The sequence below is a fragment of the Oxyura jamaicensis genome, chromosome 4 (assembly GCF_011077185.1).
Source record: "Oxyura jamaicensis isolate SHBP4307 breed ruddy duck chromosome 4, BPBGC_Ojam_1.0, whole genome shotgun sequence".
In the NCBI taxonomy this organism is placed as follows: domain Eukaryota; kingdom Metazoa; phylum Chordata; class Aves; order Anseriformes; family Anatidae; genus Oxyura; species Oxyura jamaicensis.
Window position 1 is genome coordinate 46,803,417 of NC_048896.1, and position 13,543 is coordinate 46,816,959.

Here is a 13,543-nt window from a genome sequence, read left to right on the forward strand (position 1 = left end):
CCCTTCATCACACCCTAACGTAATATTGCATATGTTGCTACCAGTTTCACAACATGCCTATTCTTTCTTCCTTGCTTTATCACTACCTCATCAGCCCAACAGACCTTCTATTTGTAACAGGTTTCTTATTTCTCAGGGGCTGTTTGTGTTTTCAGCTTCACCTCTTATGCTTATAAATAAAGTGGAAGAATCCTTATCTTCCATTTTCTAACTGAGGATTTCTCTGTCTGTTAGTGAAGAAAGAAACACAATATTTAGCAATACAAGGGCAGCTGCTCCTAGCAACATACAGACCGACAATTGGACCCAAATTAAAAAGAGGAAATGTGCATGAGAGCCAAAAAGGTGATATCACAGCAGAGGAAAGCAAAACACCGTTTCAATTTTCCATTCTTGATGAAATAGTTTTCAGGATAATTAGGGTGACTTGTTCTGTGACTGCCTTCACCCAGCAAAGTTCAAAGCAGCAATGTTTCAGTTGTTTAGGCTATACATGCTACCACAAGATGGCAATACTTACCTAAAATTATGCCTTTTTCCAGTTCCCAGAGATGAATGATATGCTGAGAGAGAAAGTGACAGGAAGAAAGATGGATCTTACATTCTTCCTTATTCAGAATGCTGGTTTACTAACGGGGTTTGCTGCTATACTGTTGATTACCTTGTACGCAGGAAATATTCAGCTGTGATAATGGAAGTGAAAATGGAATCGGTATTGAAGGCATCAAATAAACTACGAATGGAAGGAACTTGAATTCCATAAAGGGACATTAATTCAATCTTCTTGGTTTTGAAACATTGACAAGTCTTATTTCCCCATTCCAAATGCAAGAAATTCTTTTAGGACTTTCAATTAATCCAAATACTAGGAGCTGTTGACCTTTATACTCTGCTAAGGAACCGATTCTCATATTTGTGTTTGTACTTAAAATTATCAGACATACCTGAACTGTTATGGAGAAAGGGTGTTACTTGGCCAGTAGAAGTAGGCATTGCATGCAAGTACGTGCAACTCAGACCAAGTGAAGGCTGAGGTCTTCAAGGAAGATTCTCATTTAAAAGAAAATAATGAAGTCTCATATCCTTTTTAAACTGTGATGAAAGCAAGCAGTTTCAAAGCTGGTTAATTTTCATGACTTCTGTTGCAGGATTTGCCTGTGTAATATTGCCTTCCCCCATCAAAAAAAAAATAATCAAACTATTTCAAAGTAGGTACTAATGAAGCTAAGATTTTTAATTACTAATTAACACTGGAAGGAAAGATACCAGTTACTGCTTTTGATCTGTTCTCTTTATGCGTGCACTAGGGAATTATTGATTTATTTTGAGAACCACTTTTTTTAATTAGAGGGAACCTGTGTTAAAATTATGACAATTTATCAACTCCATAATGTTTTAGAGACATTGAGTATTTTAAAATTTTTCAAGTATTTCATGTTCTATGAAAATAATCTTGTTTTATATACAAGTTCCACAGATATTCCTCTTAAAAAATCAGTACTTTGGGTTAAAATTTTGAAAAGATGTATTTGTACAAAGTGGAACTTAGAGGAAAACTGCTAAAATCAACATTCCAGGAAGCTTTTTTTTTTTTTTTTTTTTTTTTTTAATTTCAATAGTTTTCTTGTGTGCAGTTGGGTGAAAGTGTTACTAAAATATACAAACTTTTATTGCAATCTGTTGCATATGAACTTTCTGAAGTCATACTTATATGTTTGAATTCTTCTGAAATAAACAATTTAGCTACTCTGCTGTTGTAAGATGTGTGCAAGGAAATTCATGCAAATATATCCTATTTCAGTCACTGCTAAGTTTTGAAAGAAGTATTACTATTCTGTAGTCAATTACTTTCATTTGCGTTGTTTTTTATGGAAGCTTTACAACTTCAAGGAAAATGCAGTTTCTTAACGTATTTCTTGCCAGTCAAAAGGGACAAATCCTTTATTTTTTATTTCACTATTAAAATATATTTTCTATAAGGTAAATGATTTAAATTTTTATTTGAATGTTATCTATAATTATGTTAGAAAAAATAACTTTCTAAGTGCCTTGTTGATTAAAAAAGGCCTTTTTTAAAGGCAAACTACACAGGAATATAAATGATACTTAATTTAAAATATGTTATCTTTAATATGTAATTATAGTAATCTATGTTATTTGCTATATGGAAAAACATTTATTAGTCACCTTATGCCCTTTGAGTTTCTGTGAAGAAGAGTCCACACACTCCATATTCTTTCCCTTAATCCTTTCTTCTGTTGATTCCTTGGATATAAGCTGCTTGTAAATGATATTCATGTGTCCCAAGAATGTATTGTAGTAACTACGAATGCTCGGTAACTTTTAAAAGTTATTTGATTATTCCTAGTTCATCAGGTTATTATAATAATATGTTGGCATGGAACATTTAAACCTTAAATCCAAATATTTGCAAGGGAGACTTGATTTTTATCATTGCCCTAAGAGAGGAAAAATGAGACAAACATATCATTGCACTAAACTACTTTTAGATCATAGAGCAGATTAGAGATGGAACAACCCCTGATATTCAGGCTAGTGTTTTAGTTACAAATCAAAATGATGCTCCTGCTAGTGGAATATTTAGTAGGAAAAAAGCTTTTTGATTTCTCTATAACATGGTTTGTCTGTATGAACTTCAGTAGAATGTTTGTCTAGTACGTATAAAATGAATCAGTTCCAATTCTAGGCCTGCCAGTGATTTCCTCGATTTTGCTGTTATGTTCAGGGAGGAAGAAGCATGAGCAAATATTCAAAACATTGCTGTTTGGTGACAGATAAGACTGCAGTAAGTTACTCCCTAAAAGTCTGGAAGTCATTTGAGAGAGAGATTTTGATATTCCTTTTAATGTTTATGTAATATGTAACACTGTTCATCTTATGTTCTGCCATCTCTTCAGCCTTCTTTTCAGCAGTGGTGCAAATTCAGTATATAGCATACTTCAGAGGGCTCTCATCTGCTTCCATATTTGTTGTTTCCATAGATCTAATTATGTGGCTAACATATACTTGGGAAACTATTCTCTGTTAGCACTTCTTAGATCATTGTCATATTTTTTTTCTCTTTTTCATGTTGTGGCTCATGACTCAAGACACAATTTAGTAAATTTCACTAAAGTCAGAGAGGAAAAAAAAACAACAACAGCCCTAAAAAATGGTCTAAGGAGGGAATAGCAATTGATTTTGGAGCAAAAAAGTGTATTAAGAGCAACAATATAGATGAAGGATAAACCCTAGAGCACCTCTGGTTGTTTGAAGAAAATAAATGCAGAAAAGTGAAATGGTCTGTGGGATAACCTGTCAAAAATGTAATACGCGATTACTGTCTATGGTTTCAGAAAAAAGGAATTGAAAAATTAAATTGGTACTTAAAGTTTAGAGTTATTGCTTTTGACATTTCAATGAGAACTTTACTGAGTAAAGATTTAAAGCGCCTCTTAAACTGAAAATTTGCTCTCAAATTTTCAGCTAAATTAAATATCAGCCCCATTCTAAGAGTAGTCCGGAACTCATTGTGGTCTTCTATATGTTGAAGTATTTATCTTGCTGCTCCATCTAGATTTGCATCCGGCTTGAAGCTTTGTGTTACTTTAGTTAAAAGATCTACCAGACCAAATCTACGTAGTTTACAGATGACTTGAACATGCAAAAATTACATTCAGTTATGCTAATGACAGTAGTGTAAATGTCTCCTATTTTATGTACATAGAGAATCAAATGTGTGCTAATTTCTGTATTGTCTTTTGTAAACATTCTTTTTAAATCTTTTTAAGAAATCACTGATTTTACCTGAAGATAGGTGAACAGATTTACATATTTGCATGTTTTGCATTTTATTGTAGAGTCTTGATAATGTAAATTTAAAGAAGACTGAGATCCAGGGAGAAAAGTCTTAAGTGACTGTTTTTCTACTACATGCAATTCTAATGAAGCTACTTACAGAGGCAGAGTGTTGAGCCAAGTTTAACTCTTCCAAATGTGCAACTTGTAAGGAAATTGAGAATATGGATTGAGTTTGTTCTTCTTTTAACTCTAGACAATAAAGCCAAGGAGTAGAATTTGAGAAGTCTTTCAGATTCCTTTAAATTAAAATAATAATAATAATAATTCAACTACCAGTATAAGCCAGGTGAAATTGCTTAGACAGAAGTCTAAGAACAAAAGCTTATAACGAGAAAGAGTCTCCCTCTCCCCTCTACAGCTGTGTGAAGAAGCTGATCCCTTAAGAGTGTTGCACCAGCTTCAGGTGTCTGAGCTTTCAGCCCAAGTGATAGGTGCAAGAAGACATGCATGCTGCGGTTCATTTCCAAAAGGATCAAAATTGCTCAGAATTCCCCTATGGAAGCTCGAATAAGAGAAGATAAGATAGAGAAATGCTGTCTCTAGAAACACATGTTTTATTTCATACGCCAGAAATACACAAGGAGAAGGACACTAACTTTGTAAACAATTAATCTGTAAGTATTGGTGGGTGCCAGCAAACCATTTCACATGTGCATATGCACCCAATGCATATTTTAGCTCTTGACTTTATCAAATATCCCAAAGTTTCCAGGAACACTGTAGCTGGCTTATCAGTTCTTACAATACTTGATGCACAAGTTATCTCTCTGATATTCTAGGAGAAACTCCCCTCTCCCTATCTTGCAGTTCAACTCAAACTGTACTGGTGTGATAAGTTGACAAAGTTTGTTAAGATGAAAACTAGACAGAAAGCCACATCTGCTAGTAGTAGATAGAATACATCTGTCAAAGACAGACAGGGTTACATTGTATTTTTAGGGTTTAATCTGTAATACGTACCTGATATATTGTCCTTTTTTTTTTTCAACCTAATATTTTTGAAGAAGATAATGTAGTTACACGTTTTGTAGCCCCTATTACGGTCACTGTGCTTTCGTCTTAGTTTATCAACTCCCTTCGATTTCTACATCTTTTTTTTTTTTCCATTTTAAAATGCAGTTAGATCTATCCCATTCTAAATTACTGTTTTGTCATCTTAGTAAGTGCTGAGGAGGAGCCTGTCACGATCCTGTTTGCTGGGAAAATACAGTTGGGCTGACAAAGTTGCCAGAATTAAGTCATGTGTTTGGTCTTGGCAATGCCCTAGTTATTAAAAAGAAAATAATATCTACTAATCATTTTCAATAAAAGCATTTAGTTATTATAACAGATTTTTAATTATTTAGGATAGTAGTGGTATAGACAATCATAGACAAAAATAAATATCTATATTTATATCTAGCTAATGCTAGCCAATTGGAGAGAGAGCAGTAGTCATTTCTGAATAGACTGGTTCTTAAGAAGAGACCATGCACAGTGGCATTCCTCTATCACTAAATGGTGAGAAAACCAATCTAATTAGAAGAAACATGAAATGAGCTGATATGAGGCAAACATACTTAGAAAATACCAAATATTTTTATGTCATTGGCCTTAAAGATACAGGAACTGCACTAAAATTCGCTCTTCCGATTCATTGCTGAAACCTAATAGAGTTTTTGTCTCAGTAAATACAACAATAAAATACTGTCTAGAAAATGTTAAATCATCTTCAAGTTGTTTCTGTAAGACAAAATATTACTGCTGCATCACTGATTTGTGCTTTTTTGTCTTTGCCATGAATTCCACTAAGCTGACTTAATTGTAATGAAAACCTTTATAGAGTGTTTCTTTTATATTTATGATAATCAAATTTGTGATACTGAGATGTTGAAATTGTTTCTCAGGTTTTCATATACTGAAAACAATTACTTCAAGTAAAGATTATTACAGAATGTGTACTGTCTCTTGTAATCTCTAACTTTTCAGATACTTCTTACAGTCTATAGGAAGCTCTTGACCATTTTAATAAGCTGTTAGTTAGATAATACAGATCCCCTCTTGGCTGTAAAATTGTTGGTAGTGATTTGCAATAGTTAAGTGTTCATTAAAAGTAAGTTATGGTGTGATTTGCTTGAAATTTCCTATTACAAACAGCAGACCCAAGAGAAAAAAAAAAAAAAAAAAAGATTTTATCATGATTAATGTTCTTGTATTTAAAAAAAAAAAAAACATAGTTCTCTGTGCCAACAAAGAAATTGTCCTCCATTCACCAGAGATTTTGCAATTTCTCACTTGATTGGTACATTAGTGAAATCAAAGCTGCAAGTTCTGCTGAATTGGTAAGTAACTAGATGAGGTATATTATGTTACCTGTCCTTTTTCTTCTTTCTCCTTTCTTTTTTTTTTTTTTTAATCAGTCCATAAAAATTACTTGTCTGTTTTTTGCATGTTATTGCTCTTCAAATCACAGATAAATCTATGGTTGCTTGTCTTAGCATATCAGAGTAATGCCTTTTATTGATGATAAAGCAGGATCTTGTTCATTGAAGTACTTAAATTTCTTCTGTACTTCAGAGGGAGCGTGAGGTATGCAGGGGGCACGAAACAGATTTTGAAATATAACCATACCATATTTTGTACTTGAAAATACATGTTCTTGATTCTGTCTTCTACAAGACTGTTTTATGGTCTTAGAAACCAATGTGGCACTGTCAGACTTGTGTGTAATGTTTTGCTTGACTTGTTGAAAAGCTGCTGCAGAACGAAGAGTGGTACAGAGAGATCTGTGCTAGTTCGGGTTAGTAGAGCAGTATATATTCTTAAATAACGTATGCAGGAAAAAGGGCAAGCCGTATTGGTGAGGTAGTCAACCCTGATAAGGAAGGGTCATGAAGTGGTGGTATGTCTTTTTGACATAGTGATAGTGCATCTTCATGAAGTGATAGTATTACACGTTTGCACAGTATCAGACATAGGATTTGCTGTGTTAAATGTACATAGTCCTGGAGTTGACTACTACAGACATTTGTTCTGTCGTAACTGTGTTCTAACACATTTGGGATAACAGCTACCTGTAGACCAACATCTTCACTCTTTAGTTCAACTTAGCACACTCATCTTTTTTATTTTTTTATTTTGGAGTAGAATGGGCAGCTACAAGATAATATGAAACGGTTCTACCAAACATTGAATAAGGATGACACGAGGAACTTTTGCTTGTTCATTGAGAGTAAAGCTCCTATCTTTTGAAAGGCTAATGATGATCACAGCAAGCAGACCCTGCAAGAACCTGCATTTTGTATAATATGTGAAGAATAATATTTGGTACTCCAGCACCGTGATGTAATATTGATTCAACACACTCTCTGCAAACCTTGTGAGAAATAGTTCTTGAAGACTTTTTAATCCCTTTCTGGATTGCAGCATCACTTCTTAGTTGGTCATACATCAAATGTGAGACTTGGCAGAGAAGCCTACAAGCTTATGTCATATTTCCTAGTCTACTTGGCTGTGCTGGGGAGAAAGCTCATAGAGTAAAACTCAGCAGAGAGCTGTCAATCCATTTATAAGGCAGATCTCACCGGTGCAACTTACAAGTACTTCTTAGCTGGTAACCAGATGCGTGTCCGGGTACACCTTGACTCCATACTGGGATGAGACCTAGGTAAGTGACATTTGTCCTCCACCCTCTTATCTTTTTGTGTCCACTCCAATTTCCACTGGCAAGTAAGTAGTTCCCCAGCAAATCCGTAATTGTTTGCTTTAAGCCACTGGGGTACCTGGGACTGTGACTTACTCTCCAGGACATACTTGCCCTGGGGCTTAGACAAAAGCATAAGTGCCAGCAGATCTATAGAGCAACAATTGGAGCTGTAACCACATTTGACATTTTACTTGTCCTGTGTGCATGTGAAATGCCCACCAAGTTCCTAGCCTGGAGGGCTCAGAGAATATGCTCTGTGTTCAGAAACATGCTGGGTCTTGAAAGTGAAACTGCATCCCTGTTTGCAGTTCATGAGAAACCTGAAAATACTGGAGTTGGTAGGACATTTAGCCCATAACTACATAATAGAAGACACTCCATGCACCACACATCCTGCTTTTCCCCCAGGTATATCTACTCTTTTTGTCTCCTGAACAGCATACCAAACATGATTAGTGAAGCTGTAATAGCAGATCAGGACAGGAAAGTTTTGGCCAGTTGCTGGTAGGTGATGAAATGCTGGTTGTGAGGAGTGCTGCTACAGTAAATTAACTTTCCCATTCTTTTTCCCTCTGAAGGAGGAAAAAAAGTATTTAAAGACTAGCCAATACCAGAAATTAAAGTAAGAGCAATCATGATTAGAGAAGGCGTGATTAATAATATAATTGCACCACAGTAACAATAATAATTATAATTACTTTTATTTACATAAATTTAATTGCAGCAGTTAGTCCAGATTTACTGTTACGAACACTCAGTGATTTGTGGCTTGTGAGGTGAAAGATGATTCAAGTACAGCTTTCACCTTGATCTGAGAGTAGTGACTTCCTTTTTGAGGCTAAGAAATGTTGTACTTTTATACTTTAAATAACAACAATCAATTTCTTTAAGAAAGCCAGCCAAGGATGGGAGCAGATGGAAGGCACTAGCTCCTCTGGGCACTGTTTGGTATTCACTGAGAGCAAAAGAGAGAGAATTCTGCTCAGCTGACCATCTGAAGTCTCACTGGTTGCTGCATCAACAGGAGTGGCTCCCAGCACTGACAGGCTCAGCTCAGAGTCTGCAAGGTAAAGTCCCCATCAGTGGGTGCAAGGAAGGGGAGATGATGAAATTTCAGTACGGGAAGGGGATGGCACAGCACCTACTGCTTCTGTTGTGGGGGGAATTGAGGAGTTGCTACTTGTTACAGAGAATTGGAGGCTGCCAGAGGGTGAATCCTGGAGTAACTGGTGAGAAACTAATGAAGAGATGCCAGGGCCTGGGGCTGAGAGTGTGGTTGCTAGGAAGGTGGAAAGTTTGGGGGCAGGTATACTGAGAAAGCAGGGATAACGTGGCAGTTGGATGATGCCTTGGTAGAAGAAAAATGGAAAAAGTGTTGTTTTATCTAGACTGGAAAAGGGCAAATATAATAGGTGGGTGACTACCGTCTGTCATGCCTGCCCTCTGATTTCTGGTAAACCCACATAGGTTTGGAGTTCACACTGTAAAAAATTGGAAGAAAGTAGCATAAAATATCCCCGATAGTGCGGGAAGGAGAGGCTCAGGCACATGACAGACTTACCAAGTTGGTGTATGTCCGTGGGGTCAGGTAATTAAAAACGTATATGCTGCAGCATGTGTTGTAAACATGTAAGCTGTAGCAAATGTGAACTATAACTCGATGAAAGCAGCTCACGTTGGTGTGAACTGTAAGCATAAGCCTAGGCAGTGCCTCCAGCCCAGGTGGTGTGCATGAAACTGTTAGCTGTAGAAATTACCTTCACAGCTTCTCCCAGCTGGGTTCAGGCAGCTAACAGGGCTGTGTGAGGCTTTTGCAGGGCCAGGCAAAAACCTGCTTTAAAATTTTTAATTTATATAGCTGATGAAGATATGCACTAAATAGATTAAAGAAGTACTCTTAAGGGTGTTTATAACAGAACAGCTGGTTCTTACTGGCATCCCATAGCCACTCATGCTTCCACTGGGGTTAAAGGCAAGTGTGAGAGAGACTTGCTACCCAAAAGCTTTTGAAGGAACAAAATGCCTGGCTCTAAAAAGGGAGTGACTGTATCGTGTATCACACCGGGAAGCCTTGGAGAGGAGGTTGAACTGCTTTGCTCTTCTGTGTGGGTGTGAGCTGAGGAAGGAGGTAAGAGGGGTATTGTTATGCAGGGTGAGTGATGGGCTAGGGAAGCTGAGGAGCCTCTTGACCAGAAAAACACAACCCAGTTCCAGGTGGTATGGAACTGGGTTGTGTTTTTCTGCTTTTCTGAACCTGCACTGGCTGATGCTGTTGTTTCTGAAGCGAAGTGCTGAGGCTGCCAGCCAGAGAGCTGTGCTCCAGCCCAGTGTGTGGAAATCCCAAGGGCAAAGGGGCTGCAATGCCAGGTTTCTCCAGGAGGGATTACACCGTAGTGGTAGCTGCAGCACAGTGTTTCTAAAGGGCTCCTATAACAAGCTCTTCACAGAATTTTGTTCTGAGTTATTGCAAAAAGAGCTGGAAGATGCATAATTGCTCTGGGGTATAATTTGTGGGCACTATAAAAATGATGGCAGGGGAAGTAGATCCAGGTCACTTGTATTTGTCCGGGTCATGTGTTCAGCTGTATATCAGTGTACAGCTGACTACAGCAAGATGTTGGGTACCTGACACCAATTCTTTAAGAGTTTTCCAGGGATTGTAGGAGGTAGAGAGCAAAGGGCAGAAAAAATGAAATGTGCATCCCTGCACATACTATGTATCACCTACGTAAATGAACTTGGAACAGATCCAAAATATTCTTGGAGCAGAACATTGTGTAGAAGCAGGCACTATTATTATTGCTACTGTATATGCTATTTGTGAGCTGCAGACAACTGTCTAACTAAGCATAATAGCTTTAGTGGTATGCAGCTATTAAATAAACAAGCCCCAAGCACTTTATATATATACACACACACACATATATATATATATAATGGACTAGGATGTTCATTAAAAACTGGCCTTTTCTTAAAGCTCTAGTTTCAAACTGCGAGTGTGAATTGGTTTTCCTTAGGACATGCATACCACCATTTCAGTAAGGGCTCAGTTCCTCAGATTTTCCTCAGATTTCCAGGCCCTGCACTGTTACTGTGCTTGTTACGGCTGTACTGGGTGCAGGGCAGAGTTACTCAGCAGAGCACAGGCTGTGTGCATGTAATGCAGCCTGTTTGCTGCTTGAGCTGGCTCAGGAATGGTAAGTGAAATAGTGGGGTTGACATGCTGCTCTGCCTGAGCTAATTAAAAGCAAATTGTTTATAGCTTACAAATTCCTATCTTTGTTTGGCTGTTGGGGCTTGTTATTTTTAAGGGTGTGTGAACTGTGATTTCTGAGAAGTGTTAATGAGTTCTCTTGGTTGCTTTCATCTGAGAATACAAAATTTTACTAAAATATTCTTTCTCTTTTAAATGGTTCTGTTCTGTTAGGTGTCCAAACTGTGGTGGTGTTTTTTTTTTTTTTTCTCCCTCCCCCCCCCCTTTTCTTTTTGTTTTTACTGCTTTTCTAATGAGGGTGATATTCTTTAAGTTACTGAGTGTTTTTCTGTGGGGTACTAAGTCCCTGGAGGCTGTGGGCATTGAAGGGCACCTGACATCTTACACAGCTAGGTCCCTTTTAATGTTAGCATTTTTGCTTACTTTTAATGGATGAGGGTGGATCTTCCTGGGGGTGAAGGTGTAGGAACCAATTTTGATCACCTCCTCTGTGCTCAGGGAAGGGGGAAGCAAGTCATTCAAAATTAATTAAAAGAAGAAAAGGAAAAGTAAGGAATATACTGTGTTTAAGATGGGGGAAGCAAGGAATGTTGAAAGTTTGCTGCTTTGTGCTTTTGATCTGTAAGACAAAAACTGTCTGCCTGTCAGAAGTGGTATAAGCAAAATTCATCAATGTGTATGTGGTATGTTGACTGCTATGCAGAAGATCATACGTAACATTTAAATTTAACAATTTCAACAAGTTCTTTTTGTTCTCCTCTGAAAAATATAAGGTTAAGGAGTAAGACTCTGTGACTTACTGACTCTGCAGAGAAATATTTCAATCAGCTTGTAGTAATCCCTGAATGGAGTTGTTGGGGAACACAGTACAGAGATGTCCAAGTTGGTCTGCAACAGCTTGTGTCCAGAATGAGGCTGGCTGTATTCGTGTGATAACATGGTCAGTGCCTACTTAAATGGAGTATGAATTCATATGAATATGGCTATGCTACTTCTGAAATTGCAGTGGTGGGTCCATGTGGTGGTTTGTGATGCAGTTTGCAGATTTGTGGGCTTTTAGACAAAGGCAGAATGAGGTTTTTAAGATGGGTCTGAAAGTCCAACCTAGTTTTCTTTAGCTGCTGCTGTGGTTTTGTGTGGATCACTTAAATCTACCTTTTCCCTTTAGTTCTCCATTTCCCCTGCCTCCCTCAAATGGCAGTAATGTTCCATCTTGTCTGTCAAATGAGAGCATTGCTAATTGCAAACTGTTAATGTTTATAAACCACTTCAAAAATGAATAGTCATCTTGGGTGAGATGAAATTGCCACTCTGTTCTCGCCATGGAAATAAAAGCATGTTGGTGTCTACTTGCCTCAGATCTACTAGTGACCCCAGGCCTGACAACACCGAGGCCAGTGTCTGGGGAGGCTGTTTGTGACTCATATAGGGGCAGCAGAGCTGTTTGCTGTCTATTCTTCAAAAATACATGAGGCGAGGGAAAGTGTTTCAAACCTTGGAGGTAAAACAATGCTTTGCTTCTGTATTACTCTTGGCAGGTAGCGAGTATCAACAACTGTCTGTTGAAATTCACCAGTCTGACTTCCTACAGCTCTTCCTAGCTACTCCAGGCAGGATATTCCTTTCTGCAGATGTGGTACAGTTCCGCAAGTCAGAACCCGATGTTCAGTGAGCAGTCCCAGCTAAATCTTGGGTCATCTCACAAGGATTTGGCATGGCTGACTGCTGCTATTAACATAAATTTTCCTGGCAAACTAACTAGAAGTGTCTTTCCTAGTTCCAAATGCTAAGATCCAGCTTGACAAGGTGGCAACTATCGAGTCATGCAAGTAAAATGATTAGCTTAGGCTGGATTTTTAAGCTTTCTGTTCTTTCAAATAAGGTAAACAGAATATAGAAACACTCTCCCCATGAACAGACAGATGCAGAAATCCTATCTGGCTGAACAAAATTGTAAGGACGTCTGATCTGTGTAGGTCCATCTCCAGATTGATGCTTTGGTTCATATCATGGTCAGTGGAAATTATATGGCCCTGCTAACAGGAACATTACCAGGATATTTCATAGATGAATCCAGTCAAGGTAAAAATCCACATGTTTAAGTTGAAGGCTGGGATTAAGGTGTCTCCTGCAGGACCTGTAAGAATATACAAGGTGTATCTGCTACAGCAATTTCTGTTGGCTTCCTTGAACACCTCCTGTTCACAGAGTAGACCAGATTTCTGTGCCCTTTCTAAGTAAAATAAAGTTGGAGGCCCAGAGTTTGAGAGTGGCTGTCAACATTTGCAGACTGACTGGGACAGTGTGATGAGCCAGGCCCTTGGCAGCACAGCCTGGCCAGGTTTGCGTGTGTGGGCAGCAGGTCAGAGCAGCTTCTAAGCACTGAGCTGAGATACTAAATGCTAGTGGGAATGCAGGTGTGGGAGAAATGCTTGCCGAATCACACAGCAGTGGGTAGGTGAGGAATTGATGAGCACGACTTATAAGCTGTGGGATAAACCAGAAAGCTCAGATCCCAGCAAAGATTTGTGCACTGGGAGATTTGTGATAAGGGACCTGAAAAGGCAGTCTGGACCGAAATAGAGCAGACAACATTAAACTGCAGTACTCCCAGCTGAGAGCTCAAACTCTCTTTTAAAGTCTGTACCGATTGATTGTAGAGACAGCTAGTTGGAAGAATGGTTTAGAGTCTTGCAGACACTGGAAGCTCAAAGCAGGGAGACATTTGACTGCTGGTTTGCTGCTGGTATGCTCGTAGTTGCTTAGGCTGTTTTTTTTTTTTT

The 13,543-nt window shown here is 38.1% G+C and overlaps 1 protein-coding gene across 5 annotated transcripts in view; it reads left to right on the forward strand.

The window, feature by feature from the left end:
• The window catches only part of SLC39A8 (solute carrier family 39 member 8), a 60,031-nt gene extending 56,657 nt beyond the window's left edge, over positions 1-3,374 (forward strand). For all 5 annotated transcript variants that reach the window (XM_035325921.1, XM_035325918.1, XM_035325919.1 and 2 more), the window contains one exon: positions 543-3,374. In XM_035325921.1, coding sequence (XP_035181812.1) covers positions 543-689 — 147 coding nt within the window. In that variant the 3' untranslated portion in view covers positions 690-3,374. The remainder of the gene's footprint in view (positions 1-542) is intronic.
• The last annotated feature ends 10,169 nt before the right edge of the window (positions 3,375-13,543 follow it).